The 20,214-nt window shown below is 50.7% G+C and overlaps 1 protein-coding gene across 1 annotated transcript; it reads left to right on the forward strand.

The window, feature by feature from the left end:
- Positions 1-2,840: 2,840 nt before the first annotated feature.
- LOC140395224 (immunoglobulin lambda-1 light chain-like) lies at positions 2,841-6,556 on the forward strand. The gene is made up of 4 exons (XM_072482769.1): positions 2,841-2,933; positions 3,039-3,353; positions 3,730-3,780; positions 6,001-6,556. The coding sequence occupies exons 1-4, from the start codon at positions 2,885-2,887 to the stop codon at positions 6,321-6,323; spliced, it is 738 nt and encodes a 245-aa protein (XP_072338870.1). The 5' UTR covers positions 2,841-2,884; the 3' UTR covers positions 6,324-6,556.
- The last annotated feature ends 13,658 nt before the right edge of the window (positions 6,557-20,214 follow it).

Below are 20,214 nucleotides of genomic sequence, written 5' to 3' on the forward strand. Positions count from 1 at the left end.
GAGAACCCCATAATCAGGCAATTATTACATTTCAAAATCTTTAAGGAATGGAAAATGAGTTGATTGAATTACTGAATTTTCTGACATTAAACCAACCAGAAGAAAACTGATACCATCAGTTGAAAGACCATCAGGTGAGGTACCAGATGACTGCCAGTTCTCGCTGGAGTAACACCATGGACATTGGGAACTGTGTTTCCTTTCGAACAATTCTGGATCAGTCAACATCAATGGGGCCACCAGAGCAGCTTTAGAGTCAGACCTGATTCAACATTCTCTAAACTTCTCAAAATAAACTTCCCATTTTTTGACTAAAAACAAACCATAATGCTTATACCATATTGATATAAATATCTCTCTGACTCTTTCCTTCTTTTTACACAGTGTTTATAAAGTATGTTGATCTAAAACTGACAAGGCCACACTGCTACAGAAGGTCGCCTCTTTAAACAGGGATATGTCTAACCATTACTCAAAAGGGTGGAGCTGAAACTGAGATATTTGTTTATGATGCAGTAAAATGAAAATAGATTGTGTTTGACTCTGTTCTGGACAGTCCTCTCATTAAAATAACATTGTACACTTCCTGCTGGGACCCCAGCGGTTTGTTAGTCTCACCCATCTAACTGCAATTAAACACTGAAAGCTGATTGGGGGAAGCTGCCATCCTTAATACAGTTTTGCTTTAACCAATCTCCTTTAGCATTTACATGAGGTTCAATTAGCTCTCAATGTTCTGATTCCATGAAAATAACATATTTTATAACTAGATCTTATATGGGAGTTAGTGCAATATAGTTCATAATTTACATAGTCAGTTGCTGGTTGATGGCAGATTAGAATATGATAGTCAGGTGGTGAGCTAGTTAGTGCATCAGGAACTAGTTAAACATTCATCTCTCCCAGAGGGAGGGAACGGGTAGTGTAGTGTTAGTCACACTATACCAGCAGTCCAAAAGCCCAGGCGAATGCTCCTGGGACATGGTTCAAGTCCCACTAATTCCTGAACATTGATCCATTTAGTAGCTGAATTAGTTCAGTTGGGAGAGTGTCAGTTAGACTAAATGTCCCCATGTTATGCTTGGGTTCCTCCTGTGGCCCAGGGGTATAATTCACTGAACTGCTAAAATACAAACCTAAAGCAATGCTGATTCAAATCTCACCACATAAATGGTTGAATTTCAATTCTGAAATAAAACTCCATCCAGATAGGTAACAGCAAGGAGTTCCTTTTTTGCACATTCATTCTCTGTGGAAGCAGTGTCCGATTGTCGAAATGTGAACTGAGGGGGTTTATGGGTTGCGTGGGGATGGGAAACAGAAGTTGGGACCATTAACAAGTCCCAATCCCGCTGTCCCTGAGGAATGGTGGGCACAATCACACATCAGGATTTTCCTAGATTCTCCCGCATGGAGACAGATTCCAGATATAATGGGTAGTGGGTGGGCTGTTGAAGGAGACGCGAAAGGACCAATGAGGAGTCTTCCAGCTTGAGAGGTTTCAGGAGAGACTAAATAACAGTAACTGTCCTATAATTACCTGAACAGGCGCCATAGTGTGGCGACTGGGGTATTTTCACAGTAACTTCATTGCAGTGTTAATGTAAGTCTACTTGTGACACGAATAAAGATTATTGTTATGAAGAACTTTCTGTATCATGTTTCACATGGTTTCTCTTCTATTAGTATACGTGGTCTATCAGTGTATGAGAAAAGTATCATCCTCAGTTTGAGAACGTTTCATTTGAGGAGAGTTAACTTCAAGGACTGCTGTCATTCTAGAAATGATGTGGAGATGCCGGTGCTGGACTGGGGTGGCACAGTAAGAAGTCTTGTTCTCGGTTTGTTCTCACTGGAACGACGGAGGTTGAGGGGCGCCCTGATAGAGGTCTACAAAATTATGAGGGGCATAGACAGAGAATAGTCAGAGGTTTTTCCCCAGGGTAGAGGGGTCAATTACTAGGGGGCATAGGTTTAAGGTGAGAGGGGCAAGGTTTAGAGTAGATGTACGAGGCAAGTTTTTCACACAGAGGGTAGTCGGTGCCTGGAACTCGCTACCGGAGGAGGTGGTGGAAGCAGGGACGATAGTGACATTTAAGGGGCATCTTGACAAATACATGAATAGGATGTGAATAGAGGGATACGGACCCAGGAAGTGTAGAAGATTGTAGTTTAGTCGGGCAGCATGGTCGGCACGGGCTTGGTGGGCCGAAGGTCCTGTTCCTGTGCTGTACATTTCTTTGTTCTTTGTTTGTCTTACAACACCAGGTTAAAGTCCAACAGGTTTGTTATAAATCACTAGCTTTTGTGATTCACCTGCTGAAGGAACTGCGCTCTGAAAGCTAGTGATTCGAAACAAACCTGTTTGACTTTAACATGGTGTTGTAAGACTTCTTTCTGTGCCATTCTAGAAGGCATTTCACCACCGCCTGCTCAAGGACAACTGGGAATGGCCAATAAATACTGGCCTCTCCAGCGACGCCCACATCCTGTAAATGAATTTAAAATTGAATTTTGCACCAGATTGTAATATAGCGGGAATATTTTGTTACTGGTGGTGTGGACAGCAATTCATTCTCCAGATTTGAACTGAAGAAGCAGGCAAACATAAAAGTGAAGTGGGAAATATCAGACAAGAAAGTATTTTGTTTAAAATGTAATTCAGTCTCTAACTGGACTGAGGTGTCACAACATCAATCTGAATCTCTGACTCTGATTGGGAGGGGTTTCAGACCCTTGCTCTGATTGGTGAGTGTGAATTCTCTAATTTGCATGGGGTTCCTTCCTGGTCTGAATGGCTCTATAACTGGGTTCAATGGGCAGCTGCTGCCACAGTCTGGCACAGATACACTCGCTGAAGGAGACAGCAAGCTCACGGGCAGAAATGATGCGGATGTTGTGTTTTTTCTGCTCTCTGGCGCTGTGGCTGGGCTGTAAGTACAAACACTGAACTCTGCTCCTCCCGCAGCAGCAGGTGGAGGTCTTGGAATCACTTTTAAACAGTCAATTTATAATGTTTAATTTCTGCTCTTTTACAGATGGACAGCCTCAGACTCTGACTCAGCCTCCAGTCCTGACTGTGACACCGGGAAACACGGCCACACTGGAATGTAACATTGGAACGGGTGATAGCTATGCTGTGAGCTGGTACAAGCAGACACCAGGAGCAGCTCCTCAATGGATCCTCTATTACTATCACGCTCACGGTATCCCTACCTATGGTTCCGGGTTTAGTAGCGACCGTTTCACATCGAAAGCCAACAGCGGCCACAACATTTACCAGTTAATCATAAAGAACGTGGAGGTGAATGATGCTGCCGTCTATTACTGTGGAAAGTGGGTTTCCTCGAGCAGTGCTTATGTGTCACAGTGACAGAGGGTAAAACAATAACTGAAATCAGCAAATATAATAAAATTAATAACTTTTGTGTTTGGTAACACATTCTAATATTTTACATTACATAAAATCACTTGAATGTTGTCCTTAATACAATATTTTATAATTACTATCATTCAATTTTTGATAAAATTCTGAATCTCATTGCCCAGTATTGAGTGTTGATATTTTACTGTCAGTGTGTGGATGTTACTGTGAGTTTATTCCTTATTGTTCCTCACCAGCAGGAACTCTGGGAATACAGGAAGCCTGAATAATGCTGGACTGGAGAATCTGAGCGTGTTTTCAGTCTGATTCCAGGATCCGGGATAACTGTATGGACTGAACCCTAGAACATCACACTGTGTGGGTGTTTGGCCAAGGGACCAAACTCTTTGTTGCGGGTAAGTGGCTGGATTATCCCTCTTGAATAAAGTTATCTTTCTCTTACCCTTTGAAAGGGTGACTATTGGCTGTGCAGCAAAACAGAACAGGCAATGAACACAGAGCAAGATGCTGCACACAATGTGACCAATCATCAATTATTATTTTTAATGGAATTAATTGAAGGAATATTGACCAGGACACTGGGATAATAATGTCATGGGACCTATTGCATCCACCTGTATGGGTTTATATTTACACAAGTCATTGATGTTGTCAGGGCAGATTGAAGAAGTGGTTATACAGGTACATGGGATCCTGGGCTTTAGAAATATTGGCATAGAGAACAAAGGAAAGGAAATTCTGATGGTCTTTTATAAAACACTGATTTGGCCACAACTTGAACATTGTGTCCAATTCTGGGTAACACTCTTTGGGAAGGATGTGATGGCATTAGAAATGTTTATGAAATCATAGAATTCCTACAGTGCAGGAGGAGGCCATTCAACCCATCGAGTCTGCACTGACCCTCTGAAAGAGCACTCTACCTAGGCCCACTCCTCCATTCTATCCCTGTAACCTAACCTGCACATCTCTGGATGCTAAGCAGCAATTTAGCATGGCCAATCCACCTAGCCTGCACATCTTTGGAGTGTGTGAGGAAACCGGAGCACCCGGAGGAAACCCACACAGACATGGGAGAATGAACAAACTCCACACAGGCAGAACCCAGGTCCCTGGCACTGTGAGACAGCAGTGCTAATCACTGTGCCACAGAGCCACCCGCTTTTAAAACATTTATGAAAACAGTTCCAGGGAAGAGAGATTTCAGTTTCATGGATAGGTGGAGGTGATCTCCTTGAGGAGATTTGATGGAGGTGCTAAAATCCATGAGGGGTCTGGATAGAGTAAAAAGTGTTCCCATTGGCTGATGGGTTCAGAATAAGAATACACTGATATAAACTGAATTACAAATGAACCAAAGGCCACATGAGGAAAATCTTTATTTTACAGACGGCAAGTGTTGATGATCTGGAATGCAGTCTGAGATTGAATAGTGGCTTTAACATGGAATTGGATAATTATCCAAATGGAAAACCCTTGCAGGGTGATGGGGGGTTGGGTGGAAGCTGGGACACTGGGACTAGCTGAATTGTCCTTATATGGACACGGCAAACCGAATAGCTTCCGCCTCTGCTGTAAACATTTTCTGATTGTTCAATCAGCACGTGTGGAATTTTTAACCACTTTACAACTTTCTATTTCCAGTCACATATTTGGATATTGTCTCCCTCATTCCCTCAGGCTTGTTTCAGTTGGAGCCTTGACACTTACTGTCTATGGACCTCTAGACCACACACCTGGTGACCTCATATGTTGTCAAGAGTTTGAGATGCTTCTTCTACCCTTCCTGTGGCAGTGGGTGGCCATTAATGGAGGGGTATTAATGATGGCTGGCTTGTAAAGGGGAAATGAAAGAGGTGCAGCTGGGAGGAGAGTGTGGGTCTATTCCCTGGGTCTGGTGCCACCCTACACTGACAGTTTGTGTCTCACACGTCCATTAATGGCACAGTGTCAGAATAAATCCCTGTAGATTTTCAGAGGCATTGATCACTTGGGTTTTGGTGAGCACTGGAATCTGGAATCTCTTCTCTTCCCAAACAGGGGCACGGGGGTCAAATGAAGCATTTCTGGTGATTCACCTGATATCATCCAACTCAACACAGACTGGGGATAGAACCTGGGAGCTGGAGGAGAAAAACCCATAGTGAGCGATGTTCTAAACCATAGGGTAGTTTAACGCAGTTGGTTGTATGACTGGTTCATGATGTTGTGCGGTGCCAGCAGAGTGGGTTCAATTCTCATAATGGCTGAGGTTATTCGTGAAGGCTCACCTTCTCAACCTTGCCCCTCGCCTGAGGTGTGGTGACCCACAGGTTAAATCACCACCAGTCAGCTCTCAACAGGTGAAAGCAGACTATGGTCCTCAGGGGCTGTGGCGATTTTCATTTCAATCCAGAGTCACCAGGAGGATCCCAAAACAATAAATTTTACATCAAACTTAGTACTTCCTGTTCTCAAAGCTTTGACAATCGAAATAAAATCTTCTCACTTGATGAATTTCAGGACCCATTACAGGAAGCTATAACCTTTCACTGCAGTTTCTTTTAAACTTGGAAATGATGCCAATGTTTCTCTGACGTTTTATACAAATATCTCTTCTCTGGTTCTGATTGCAGCTCAGCAACTCCCTGACCCTTCAGTAAAACTGCTCGGACCTTCAGCCGATGCGATATCCACTAAAGGAGCCGGCACGTTAGTTTGCCTGGTCAGCAAACTATCCATGGGCTTTGCTGCGGTCAGCTGGACAGTCGATGGGAGCCCGACGAGCAGTGATGTCCAAACCAGCGTGGCATCGCGGAACCCGGACAACAGCTTCAGTCTCAGCAGCTACCTGGCAGTCCCTGGCAGAGATTGGAGCAGTGGGAAGGTGTACTCCTGTACAGTTCGACAAGGAGCAGCTCCAAAAACAACTGCAACCGCCTCTCAATCCGGGTGTTAAATAGATGGAAATGTGTTGTGCCTGCATAGTGAGAACATGTTAATTTGTCACCATTCTCTCTGCCACCATTGTCCGCACTCTATCCTTTGTACTGCTGCATTTTTTGTTTCTGTTTTGCTCTGTAGGATTCTGTTGTATCTTTTGAAGTTTTTTGTAGCAGTGCAAAGTTTTGCTCAGTCTTTCCCATTGCAAGAGGCTACACAAGGGTTGAAGTGACCAATTACTTGACTGCAATCATGGTTGTTTTCGTTAGAGAGAAGAAGGTTAAGAGGAGACTTAATAGAGGCATACAAAATGATCAGAGGGTTAGATAGGGTGGACAGTGAGAGCCTTCTCCCGCGGATGGAAATGGCTAGCACGAGGGGACATAGCCTTAAACTGAGGGGTAATAGATATAGGACAGAGGTCAGGGGTAGGTTCTTTACGCAAAGAGTAGTGAGGCCGTGGAATGCCCTACCTGCTACAGTAGTGAACTCGCCAACATTAAGGGCATTTAAAAGTTTATTGGATAAACATATGGATGATAATGGTATAGTGTAGGTTAGATGGCTTTTGTTTCGGTGCAACATCGTGGGCCGAAGGGCCTGTACTGCGCTGTATTGTTCTATGTTCTATGTTCTAATCATGAATTTCAGTTCAAATGGGTGGTCTGCTCAACACCAGTGCTGTGTTTAATTAAAATTATGAATGAAAACTGTTGATCAGCTAACAGTATCAGACTGGTAATGACTGTCACCGATTTTAACTTCCCAAGAAATAGAATCTGTGCAGTAAATATTTCCGCCTGTGTGTGTGTGTGTGTGTGTTCGGTCATCTTGGGTGGAATTTAATGCCCCTCTGGAAGTGCTTTCAGAGACGCGAGGTGCATGAGTTCGGGGTGGTGGATGTGGGTCCAGGGCTGGATGTCCTGCCAGCAGCCTTGCCACCCACAGGCCAACTGAGGCTTCAAGGAGCTTCTTAAGGTCTCACCCTGCTGCTGTTGCGTAATCAACCTGTGATGAACAGCGGACACCCCATCTGGCGCGATGCCACAGCTAACCATGTCGATGTTGTCTTCTAGAGGATGTCCCTAGAGCAGCCCACAAGAAAGTCACCCTCGAAGTTGCCCTTCTTTCCTCACTGTCGACATTCATCCGCTTCGCACTCTCCTCTGTTTGGGGATCCAAGGCCAATCCTTCCTACAGGCTTCAGTACAATACTGGTGGTGACCACCACCCCTGCTGGCCCTGTTGTGTAGCTGCCGATTGATTGCCTGGCCGTTCTCCAGGGTGGGATGTACATCCCAAAGTATAAAGTGTAGCAATTAAATGGCCCTGGCAGAGCTGGTAGACCTGGTGGCATATGTCCACTGTCAATTAGGAACTTTAGGAGTTGGCACCACATTTATTGGGGATGTTTAGTGAGGAGCTGGAGAAGGGGGAGCTGCCGGAGACACTGACACAGGCATCAATCACACTAATTCCAAAGAAGGGGAAGGACCCGCTAGACTGTGGGTCATACAGGCCAACATCATTGTTAAATACGGATACGTTGGATACGTTAGTGGCGGGGAGGATGGAAGGATGCATTCCGGGGTGGTTGAAGAGGACCAAACGGGCTTCGTGAAGGATAGGCAACTTTCCAATAACATTAGGCGCTTATTAAATATGATCATGACCCGTCGAGGGGATGGGTACCAGAGGTAGTGGTCTCTATGGACGCGGAGAAGGCTTTCGATGGGTGGAGTGGGTTTACCTGTTTGAAGTTCTGGGAAGGTTTGGTTTTGGGTGTGTTGTGGTGTGGGTACGCCCGTTGTACGTGGCCCCCGGTGGCGAGTGTATGGACAAACAAGATGCTTTCATAGAGCTTCGGGTTACACAGGGGAATGAGCCAGGGGTGTCCGCTGTCGCCGTTTTGTTTGCGCTGGTGATAGAGCCCTTGACGATGGCCCTTAGGGGGTCAGCACAGTGGCAAGGGATTACAAAGGGGAGAATTATGGACATACTAGAGAGATTCAGGGCCTTCTCAGGCTATAAGCTGAAAGTTGGAAAAAGTGAGGTGCTTCCGGTCAATGAGGTGGGTCAGGAAACCAATCTGTGGGTGTTGACATTTAGGGTTGCCAGGGATAGGTTTAGGTATTTGGGGGTCTATGTGACGGGGGAGTGGGTGACGATACACAAATGGAACCTAACAAAGTCGGTGGAGGAGGTTAGGGAGCACTTTAAGACTGGGATACATTACATCTGGCACTGGGGAAGGTCCAGGTGATAAAAATGAACATCCTATCAAAGTTCCTTTTTGTAATCCAGACCCTCCCGATCTTCATTCCAAAGGCCTTTTTCGGGAAACTGGATGCAACGATTTCAGAGTTTATATGGGCAAGGAAGGTACCGAGGGTGAAGATGGCCCTGTTACAGACGCAGAGGCAGAAAGCGGGATTTGACGTTACCAAATCTGCTGCACTATTACAAGGCGGCGAATGTAGAGAAGGTGAGGTAGTGATGGGAAGGAGAGGGATCAGAAATACTGTAGAGGGTCCAGCCTGAGAGCCATGGTGACGGCGGCGCTACCGCTGGCATTGAGCAGGTATACTGAGAGCCCGGTCATACAATCCGCGATTAGGGGGGTGGGGAGGGGGTGGCGGGGGCGGGTGCCCAGGGAGATTGGCAAACTGTAAACTGTGAGATGTTTTTGTACTTTTGAATCTGTCTGGAATAAAATACATTTTTTTTAAAAGTGGCTCAGTAGTACCAGCACAGACCGAGCTGGCTGGGTCATAAGGGACATGCCTGCTAGATTGGGTCAAGTCATGAGGGAACCAACTAGAATGAAAGATATGCTCATCTTCACCTGCCTGCTGCAGATGCACCTGTCCATGTCAGGATCGGTAGGAGCGATCACCTCACGGTCCTTGTGCAGAAAGGGACCTGCCTTCACTTCGAGGATACTCTCCATCGTGTTGTGTGGCACTACTATTAGAACCCCTTTGGGAGCCATGGACTGTGTTCCATTTGTTTTCCCCCTTACGCAGCTGAGTATGAACTCCCCTGGTAATTGGGAGCAGGGTTTCCCCTTAATGAGGAAAAAAAACACAGTCTAAAAAAGCTGACCTGGGTGCAGGTCAGGGAGGGTTGCCCTTCGGGGAGAGGAATTATAGGGCGCGATTCTCCAGCCTCGTTACACTCGCGTTCAAGCGTAACAAGGCCAATGAATAATGGAAGGGGCCAAAAACGAGATCTGCGCCGGGCGCCAAACAGTTTCGATGCAACTGGCCCGCACCCCGAGTCAAAATCGGGATTTCGCCGTAGCATGGTGAAAAACCAATTATCACCACTTAAGCCCCATTTCCACACAATTAATGGGAGCCATGGCCATATCCAACAGCCTCTCGTCATTCAGCAGCCTCCCCAGAAAGTGCTCCCGCTGGCGCTGATTAGTAATCCTTTGAAAAAACGTGGTCCTGGCAGAAGGGGATCTGTGGGGAGCCAAGGAGGTGAGTAGCCATCTTTGCTCACAGGCAAGGAGCCCAGGGGGCTGGGCTTGCCACCACAGTGGCCGGCGGGGGGTGGGGGACACTCCGCAAGGGATGGCCGCCATGGGAGGGTGGGGGGGAGGTATTGAAAAGGGCAATCGCTCATGGCACCACCAGGCCAACCCCTGTATCCCAACCCCATTCCAACCCTTGTCCCTGCCTGTCTGCCCCACTGATCACCCATAACCCCCACCGACTGCTGAGGACTCTGGCTTCGCAGCTGAAGGCTATCACTAATAGGGAATTGGCAATCGTGGGTAAATGGGCACTTGACACATGCCAAGTGGATTTCCGTGGGTGGGTGGGCCATGCAGCATGTAGGAGTCATTGCCCAGCATTCCATTGCACCTTGATGCCTGGACACTGTGCCTGAACACTGCGGGAGGCAACACCACACACGTAGCAGTCAATGCCCCAGCACCCAGGGGATGGGACACAGCTCTGGGGACAAGTCCACGGCCGGAAGCTCGGTGAGCGCCAGGAGGATGGGGGGGGGGGGGAGCGCATTGCGGAAGGAAGTGACAAAGGCATCAGAATGGTTGTGCAAAAGGTTGTTTGATGTGCTGTACCATACCTGTTAGCAGGAGAGAATCTCAAAGAAATCACTCAATGCTCAGGGCCGGTCCTTGCATCAAACGTTCATTTCACCGGCGGGGTGATGGCGGCTGTTAAATTCTCAGACCGTCTCTCCACCGAACAAAGTAAAACATCCATTCTTATACATTTTTCTAAACAGCTACACAGCCCATTTCGAGTGGACTTTGTCCAATGATACTGATTATAGATTACATACATCAGTTATGAGGCACGATCAATTTGACTTAAAGACGAAAGTTGAATCCAAACTGAGACTTTATTGGCCTCCCACAGCAGCTGGTGAAATGGCTGCGAGTTGGAGGACATGTATATTTATACCCCGCCTCCTGGGCGGAGCCAGCAGGCAGGGGCCACAGGCGAACCTGTAGTGCAGGTTCTACCGTACAACCTCTAATATAAGTACAACAGTGGTTTACCACATTCACCCCCTGTTAAAATTGAGTCTGGCGGGGGTGGTGGCTAACTATATACAATCATGATTTTAATATTTACAGAGCAAAACAAAGGTCTCTTGGCGTCCGGTGGACCGGTCAGAGGTTCAGCCGGTCCGGGGCCTTGATGGTCCTTTGAGAGCGACAAAGTGGTGACGGCAATGTTGGTGCTGACCTGGTCGAGCATGCCGAAATCATCTTCATCGACGGGCGTGGACAGGGGGAGGACGCACGGTCCTGGGGGTGGTGGTGTTGCGAGCAACCAGGGGGGGGGTGGCGCCGGGGGCGACGGGGGGGGGGGGGGGGGGGGAGATGGGGGGGGCGGTGGAACCTGCTGGTGCCAGGTCCCTGAGGGAGACAGTATGACAGTATCCTGGCGGCCGTCGGGGAATGCCACGTAGGCGTACTGGGGGTTTGCGTGGAGCAAGCACGGAGAAGCACGGTTCCTGGAGCTGTGAGCCAAGTCGGGAGTGCCACCCCGGATGTAGACTTCCTGGGTAAGGCAAAAAGACGTTCATGCGGTGTATTGTTAGTGGCAGTGCAGAGTAACGAGCGAATGGAATGTAGTGCATCAGGGAGGAACCTCTTGCCAGCGGGAGGCCGGGAGAGTTCTGGACCATAGGGCCAGCTGGACGGCCCTCCATACCGTCCCATTCTCCCTTTCTACCTGTCCATTTCCCTGGGGGTTGTAGCTTGTCGTTCTGCTGGAGGCGATACCCCTGCTGAGCAGGAACTGACGCAGCTCATCGCTCATGAATGAGGATCCCCTGTCACTGTAGATGTAGGCGGGGAAACCGAACAGAGTGAAGATCGAATTGAGGGCTTTAATGACTGTTGCAGACATCATGTCGGGGCAAGGGATGGCGAAGGGGAACCGGGAGTATTCATCGATCAAACTGAGGAAATATGTGTGACGATCGGTGGATGGGAGGCGGCCTTTGAAGTCCATGCTGAGGAGTTCAAAGGGGCGGGAGGCCTTCACCAGACGCGCGCGGTCCGGCCGGTAGAAGTGCGGCTTGCACTCTGCACAGACCTGGCAGTCCCTGGTGATTGTCCTTACTTCCTCGTCGGAGTAGGGTAAATTTTGTGCTTGAATGAAGTGGTACAACCGTGTGACCCCTGAGTGACAAAGGCTGTCGTGCAGTGTCCGGAGTTGGACTACCTGTGCGCTGGCACATGTGATGCACGATCAATAACCACGAAAGCGAGGTTGTAGTCCAACTGAAGGCTTTAATAAGCTAGATGTTTTCCCCAGCAGCTCAGGTACAGGATGAAGGCTGCTGGGGCGGCACGGGCTCTTATACCCTGCCTGGCAGGGCGGAGCTACCATACAGCTTGACCAATAGGAAGCATACAATTTCTACCAATGGTGTTCCAGCATTACCAGGTACCGTAATACCTCTACTACCACAACATGTACCTTGGGATAGGGCGTCTGGGAGCTCGTTATGTTTGCCAGGGCGATACCTAATCTCGTAATTATAGGTGGCGAGCTCGATTCTCCACCACAAGATTTTGTCATTTTTGATCTTGTCCCGCTGTGTGTTGTTGAACATAAAGGTTACCGACCATTGGTCAGTGAGGAGGGTGAATCTCCTGCCGGCCAGGTAATGCCTCCAATGCCGCACAGCTTCAACGATAACTTAGGCCTCTTTTTCGACGGATGAGTGCCGGATTTCAGAGAAAAGAATGCCACGGGCCTGCCTGCCTGATTGAGGGTGGCGGCAAGGGCGACGCCTGATGCGTCGCTTTCTACTTGGAAGGGCAGTGTTTCATCTACAGCGTGCATTGTGGCCTTGGCAATATCAGCTCTGATCCGGGCGAAGGCCTGTTGGGCCTCGGCCGTCAGGGAAAACTAGGTGGACTGTATGAGTGGGCGGGCCTTGTCCGCATAGTTTGGGACCCACTGCGCGTAATATGAAAAAAACCCAGGCAGCGTTTGAGGGCCGTGCCCCAGAACTCCGTTCTGGACCACAGAGCCGAGGATGGCGAAGCGGTTCATGCTGAACACACACTTCTCCTTGTTGTAAGTGAGGTTTAGGAGAGAAGTGAGGTTTAGGAGAGTAGCGGCGCAGAGACGTTTAGCAAGTTTGGCATCGTAGTCCTGCTGATCATGGCAGCAGATGGTGACATTGTCTAGGTAGGGAAACGTGGCCCGCAAACCTTACCGGTCAACCATTCGGTCCATCTCCCTTTGGAAGACCGAGACCCCGTTAGTGACGCCGAAGGGGTCCCTAAGGAAGTGATATAGGCGGCCGTCTGCCTCGAAAGCGGTGTATGGGCGGTCCGATTTACGGATGGGGAGCTGCTGGTAGGTGGATTTCAGGTCCACTGTTGAGAAGGCCCGGTACTGTGCAATCTGGTTAACCATGTCAGATATGCGTGGGAGGGGGTACGCGTCGAGCTGCGTGTACCGGTTGATGGTCTGGCTGTAGTCCACGACCATTCGGTGTTTCTCCCCAGATTTAACCACTACCACTTGGGCTCTCCAGGGGCTTTTGCTGGTCTCGATGATGCCTTCCCGAAGCAGCCGCTGGACTTCGGACCTGATGAAGGTCTTGTCCTGGGTGCTGTACCGTCTGCTCCTGGTGGCGACAGGTTTGCAATCTGGAGTTAGATTAGCAAAGAGGGAAGGTGGGTCGACCTTTAGGGTCGCGAGGCCGCACACAGTAAAGGGTGGTAAGGGTCTGCCGAATTTAAGGGTTAGGCTCTGGAGGTTGCACTGGAAATCCAGGCCGAGGGTAAGTGCAGTGCAGAGGTTAGGGAGAACGTAGAGGCGGAAGCCGTGGAATTCTACGCCCTGGACCGTGAGCGTGACCGTACAGTACCCCCGGATCGCTACGCAATGGGATCTGGAGGCCAGGGAGATTTTTTGATTGGCGGTGTGTATCGTGAGGGAGCAGCGCCTTACTGTATCCGTGTGTATAAAGTTCTCGGTGCTCCCGGAGTCCAACAGGCAAGAGGTCACATGGCCGTCGACTTTCACGCTGGTGGATGCGTTGGTCAGGTTATGCGGGCGAGACTGGTCGACTGACATGGAGGCAAGCCTTGATTAGTCATCGGGTAATGGGGCGGCCATTGAGTTCCGATCTTGGAATGCTGGTGGTGCCCATGTGCTGAGGGGTAGACAAGATGGCAGCGCCCGGAGATTTTGGGGGTTACAAAATGGCGGCGCCCATGGAACGCACGTTGCGGGGGTGGAGCAAGATGGCGGCACCCATGAAACGCACGTGTTGCGCGGAGGGGAAGATGGCGACGCCCACTGATCGCACATGGTCTGGGGAGGAGGAGAAGATGGTGACGCCTATTGTCCGTGACTGGGGGGATGGGATGGGGGCGATCGCGGCCACTGAGCGGGCCTGGCACACCGCGGCGAAGTGGCCTTCTTCCCGCAGGCTTTACAAACGGCAGCGCGAGCCGGGCAGCGTTGGCGGGGCTTCTTTTGCTGGCCGCAAAAGTAGCATCATGACCACCCGGGGCTTGCTGGCTGGCATGTAGCGCAGGCATATTGGGTGGGCAGTGCCCCCGCTGGGGCGGCTGCCTGTGAGGTCCATGAAGCAGAGGAGGGGTGGGCCGTGCGGCTGGGGGCGTAGGACTGGACATTGCGCAGGGCGACCGTCATGGAGAGCGCTGGTGTTTTAGTCTCTGCGAGGTCGGGCGTGGCCCCTTCTAGGAGCCGCTGACATATGATGTCTGACCCAATTCCGGTCACAAAGGCGTCCCTCATAAGGAGGTCTGAGTGTTCCTTAGCTGTAACGTCCTGGCAGTCACAGTCCCGGACTAGTGGGATTAGGGCCCTCCAGTAGTCTTCTATGGACTCACCCGGTAGTGGAGAACGAGTTGCGAGCACCTGCCTGGCGAAGAGCGTGTTTGTCTTTGTGGTATTATAGTTATTACGGTACCTGATAGGCTGGAGCACCATTGATGGAAATTGTATGCTTCCTATTGGTCAAGCTGCATGGTAGCTCCGCCCTGCCAGGCAGGGTATAAGAGCCCGTGCCGCCCCAGCAGCCTTCATCCTGTACCTGAGCTGCTGGGGGAAACATCTAGCTTATTAAAGCCTTCAGTTGGACTACAACCTCGCTTTAGTGGTCATTGATCGTGCATCAATTTAATAAGCTAGTTTTTTTAAGAATGGAGCTCCGAATCAAGCTGGAGTGTCTGCAACTCAGCCCCCACGCGGTGAACTCAGTGGCGATCTTCAAGCATTGGCTGGCGTGTTTTAAAGGGTATCTTGGGACAGCCGAAAGCACACCCACAGGAGAGCAGAAACTGCAAGTCCTGCACTCAAGGGTGAGCCCGGAGATTTACACCCTCATCGAGGTAGCGGAAGACTTTGATGCAGCAATAGAGCTGCTAAAAGGACACTATATTCGCCCGGTAAACCAGGACTACGCCCGGCACCTGCTTGCAACAAGGCGACAAACCCCTGGGGAATCGCTGGAAAAATTCTACCGTGCACTCCTGGTGTTGGGAAGAAGCTGCAGCTGCCCTCAAGTTTCGACGAGTGAATACACTGAACTCTTAGTCCGGGACGCGTTCGTGGCAGGTATACTATCCTCACAAATCCGCTAGCGACTGTTAAAAAAAGACACTCTGGGTCTCAGGAAGGCACGGGCCATTGCAGGCTGCCTGGAAGTGGCCTCCAGAAACGCCCGCGCTTACGTTCCCAACTGCGCGGCTGCCCACTGGGCAGCGTGGAACCCCTCAGCGGCCAACACCGAGACTTCCCCCATCCTCCCACAGGTCTGCACTGCAAGGCGGCCTGGCAACCCGATGGGGCCCCGCTGCTACTTTTGCGGGCAGGCCAAGCACCCCCGTCAGCGCTGCCCGGCCCGCGCATCCACCTGCAAGGGATGCAGCAAAAAGGGCCATTTCGAGGGGGTATGTCAGGCCCGTGCGGTTTCCGCGGTCTCTAGCGGCGAATGCGGACCACAACCACAAACTTCTCCACAGTCCCCGTGCGGGCAGCGGTCGCCGCCATCTTCCTATTTCAGGGCCATGTGCGGACCCCGGGCGCCGCCATCTTGTTCCACGGACGCCACATTGGAGGGATGGGAACCGCAATTTTGTGCACCCCAGCCATGTGCAACCAATCGGAGCCGCCATCTTGGATGAACCCTCAGGACCCCAGCTCGGCTGACCACGCACTGCCCGAAGAGAACTCTCAACTGCTGCGATTAGCCTCTGTGACTCTGGATCAGTCCCGGCCTCGAACGCTCTCAACTGCTGCAACAACCATATTCATCAACGGGCACGAGACATCCTGCCTAATCGACTCTGGGAGCACAGAGACCTTCATACACCCCGACACGGTAAGGCACTGTTCTCTCCTCATCCACCCCGTTAATCAAAAAATCTCCCTGGCCTCAGGTTCACACTCAGTGGAGATAAAGTGGTTTTGTGTAGCAAACCTCATAGTCCAGGGAAGGGAGTTCAAAAATTTCCGTCTCTACGTCCTTCCCCACCTCTGCGCGGCTGCACTCCTGGGTTTAGACTTCCAGTGTAATCTCCAAAGTCTAACCTTCAAATTCGGTGGCCCTAAACCCCCCCTCACTGTCCGCGGCCTCGCGACCCTTAAGGTCGACCCGCCTTCCCTGTTTGCGAAACTCACCCCGGATTGCAAACCCGTCGCTACCAGGAGCAGGCGGTACAGTGCCCAGGACCGGATCTTTATTAGGTCAGAGGTCCAAAGGCTACTGAGGGAAGGGGTCATTGAGGCCAGTAACAGCCCCTGGAGAGCTCAAGTAGTGGTGCTAAAGACCGGGGAGAAGCATAGGATGGTCATCGTCTACAGTCAGACCATCAACAGGTTTACGCAGCTGGATGCAAACCCTCTCCCCCGCATATCCGACCTGGTAAACAGGATCACACATTATAAGGTCTTCTCCACGGTGGATCTCAAGTCCGCCTACCACCAGCTCCCATCCGCACTAGTGACCGCAAATACACTGCCTTCGAGGCAGATGGGCGGCTCTACCACTTCTTCAGGGTTCCCTTCGGGGTCTTGGTCTTCCAGCGCGAGATGGACCGAATGGTTGACCGGTACGGTTTACGGGCAACATTCCTGTATCTCGATAATGTCACCATCTGCGGCAACGACCAGTAGGACCACGGCACCAACCTCCGAAAATTTATCCAGACCGCAAAAATCCTTAACCTTACATACAACAAGGATAAATGCATGTTTAGCACCGACCGCCTAGCCATCCTCGGCTACGTAGTGCGAAATGGAGTTCTAGGCCCCGATCCTGAACGCATGCGCCTCCTTATGGAGTTCCTCCTCCCTCACTGTTCCAAGGCCCTGAAGCGTTGCCTAGGGTTTTTCAGCTACTACTCCCAGTGGGCCCCCAACTATACGGACAAGGCACGTCCCCTGATCCAATCCACAGATTTTCCCCTGTCGATAGAGGCGCCCCAGGCCTTCAGCCGCATCAAAGCAGACATTGCGAAGGCCACGATGCATGCCATCGACGCGTCCCTCCCCTTCCAGGTCAAGAGCGATGCGTCCGACATAGCTCTGGCGGCCACGCTCAACCAAGCGGGCAGACCGGTGGCCTTCTTCTCTCATACCCTCCATGCTTCCGAAATCCGCCATTCCTCAGTCGAAAAGGAGGCCCAGGTCATAGTAGAAGCTGTGCTACATTGTAGGCATTACCTGGCCGGCAGGAGATTCACTCTCCTCACGGACCAACGGTCGGTGGCATTCATGTTTGATAATGCACAGCGGGGCAAGATAAAAAACGACAAGATCTTGCGGTGGAGGATCGAACTCTCCACCTACAACTACGAGATCTTGTATCGTCCCGGGAAGCTAAATGAGCCTCCTGATGCCCTGTCCACCGCACAAGTGGACCGCCTCCGAGCCCTCCACGAGGACCTCTGCCACCCGGGGGTCACCCACTTTTTCCATTTTGTCAAGACCCCGCAACCTGTCCTACTCCATCGAGGAGGTCTGGACAGCCACCAGGGACTGCCAAATTTGCGCGGAGTACAAACTGCACTTCTACCTGGCCAGAGAAAGTGCATCTGATAAAGGCTTCCCGTTCCTTTGAACGCCTCAGCATGGACTTCAAAGGTCCCCTCCCCTCCACTGACCGCAACACGTACTTCCTGAACGTGATTGACGAGTACTCCCGGTTCCCATTCGCCATCCCCTGCCCCGACATGACTGCAACCACCATCATCAAGGCCGTCCATAGCATCGTTGCACTGTTCGGGTTCCCCGCTTACATACATAGTGATAGGGGGTCCTCCTCTATGAGCGACGAGCTGCGTCAATTCCTGCTCAGCAAGGGCATCGCCTCGAGCAGGACGACCAGTTACAACCCCCAGGGAAACGGACAGGTAGAGAGGGAGAACGGAACAGTCTGGAAGACCGTCCTACTGGCCCTACGGTCCAGGAACTTCCCAATCTCCCGCTGGCAGGAAGTCCTCCCGGATGCCCTCCACTCCATCCGGTCACTGCTTTGTACGACCACCAACCAAACACGTCACGAACGTCTCCTTGTCTTCCCCAGGAAGTCCTCCTCTGGGACTTCGCTCCCGACCTGGCTGGCAGCACCCGGACCCATCCTGCTCCGAAAACATGTGCGGGCGCACAAGTCAGATCCGTTGGTCAAGAGGGTCCATCTGCTCCATGCTAATCCCCAGTACGCCTACGTGGCGTATCCCGACGGCCGACAAGATACGGTCTCCCTACAAGACCTGCCGCCCGCCAGATCCCCAACGCACACCCCAGCCACCAGTCCCACCCTCCCCTCCACCGGGGCACCTTACAGGAGGATTGGTCCTTCTGCCGGCCCCGTCTAGGCCCCCCCACCCACCGACGCCTCCCGCAGGCGCGCCCTTCCCAGGTCAACTGTTTTCCCCACCAGCACCGTCTAGGGGTGCCAAAGCTGCCATGGAGATCAAAGCCACGCTCCTGGAGTCACAGACACCCGAGCCTCCACCGGAGTCACCACCGAAGCTCCGACGATCACAGAGGACGACCAGGGCCCCCGATCGACTGATTGCTTCAATTTAAATTGTAAACTGTCAACTGTAAATGTAAATCATCAAATGTATATAGCTATCAGAATTGTAAATAGTTACAAAACAATGTACGGAGGTATTACGGTACCTCCACAACGAATTCTACCACGTTGCCATGTTTGTAGTATCAGGCCACCACCCCCGCCGGACTCTTTTTTAACAGGGGGTGAATGTGGTATTATAGGTATTATGGTACCTGATAGGCTGGAGCACCATTGGTGGAAACTGTATGCTGTCTATTGGTTCGGATGTATGGTAGCTCCGCCCTGCTAGGCGGGGTATAAGAGCCCGTGCTGCCCAGCAGCCTTCATTCTGTACCTAAGCTGCTGGGGGAAACATCTAGCTTATTAAAGCCTTCAGTTGGACTACAACCTCGCTTTAGTGGTCATTGATCGTGCATCAGTCTTCTGTTCGTAATTGTCCTTGAGTCGAGTCATGGCTTCGGCGTAGTTTGGCACATCCTGGATCAGCGGGAAGAGTTTGGAGCTGAGCCTGGAATATAAGATCTGGATCTTCTGAGCCTCTGGAACAGTGGTCGGCGCCACGTTGATATACGCTTCAAAGCAAGCTAGCCAGTGCTGGAAGCCCTTTCTGGCGTCGTTTGAGTCTGGATCCAACTGCAGGCGATCTGGTTTAACACGGAGGTCCATCCTTCGAAACTGATACCAATAAATTGAGGCACCATCAATTTGACTTAAAGACGAAAGTTGAATCCAAACTGAGGCTTTATTGGTATCAGATGTGTGGCCTCCCACAGCAGCTGCCGAAATGTCTGCGAGCTGGAGGACACACTTATTTATAACCGGCCTCCTGGGCGGAGCCAGCAGGCAGGGGCCAGAGGCGAACCTGTAGTGCATGTTCTACTGTACAACCTCTAATATAAGTACAACAGTGGTTTACCACAAGTTATATATCCAATTAAATTTGACATTACGTAAAGTGGGTTGGTACTTGTGGTAGTCTGCGTAGAGGTATTACGGTACCTGGTAATGCTGGAACACCATTGGTAGATATTGTACATTTCCTATTGGTCAAGCTGTATGGTAGCTCCTCCCTACAAGGCGGGTTATAAGAGTCCGTGCCGCCCCAGCAACTTTCTTTCTGTACCTGAGCTTCTGGGGGAAACATCTAGCTTATTAAAGCCTTCAGTTGGACTACAACCTCGCTTTAGTGGTCATTGGTCGTCCATCAATTTATTAAGCTAGATTTAAGGGATGGAGCTCCGAATCAAGCTGGAGTGTCTGCAACGCAGCCCCCACGCGGCGAACTCAGCGGCAATCTTCAAGCATTGGCTGGCGTGTTTTAAAGGATATCTCGG

Source organism: Scyliorhinus torazame, chromosome 18 (assembly GCF_047496885.1).
Source record: "Scyliorhinus torazame isolate Kashiwa2021f chromosome 18, sScyTor2.1, whole genome shotgun sequence".
NCBI lineage: Eukaryota > Metazoa > Chordata > Chondrichthyes > Carcharhiniformes > Scyliorhinidae > Scyliorhinus > Scyliorhinus torazame.

Bases quoted from the DNA above. Each gene is read 5' to 3' on its own strand.
- LOC140395224 (XM_072482769.1), top strand. From the start codon at position 2,885: ATGATGCGGATGTTGTGTTTTTTCTGCTCTCTGGCGCTGTGGCTGGGC. The intron at 3,354-3,729 runs GTGCTTATGTGT...ACTGAACCCTAG, and splicing joins AAAGTGGGTTTCCTCGAGCA to AACATCACACTGTGTGGGTG. The intron at 3,781-6,000 runs GTAAGTGGCTGG...TTCTGATTGCAG, and splicing joins GACCAAACTCTTTGTTGCGG to CTCAGCAACTCCCTGACCCT.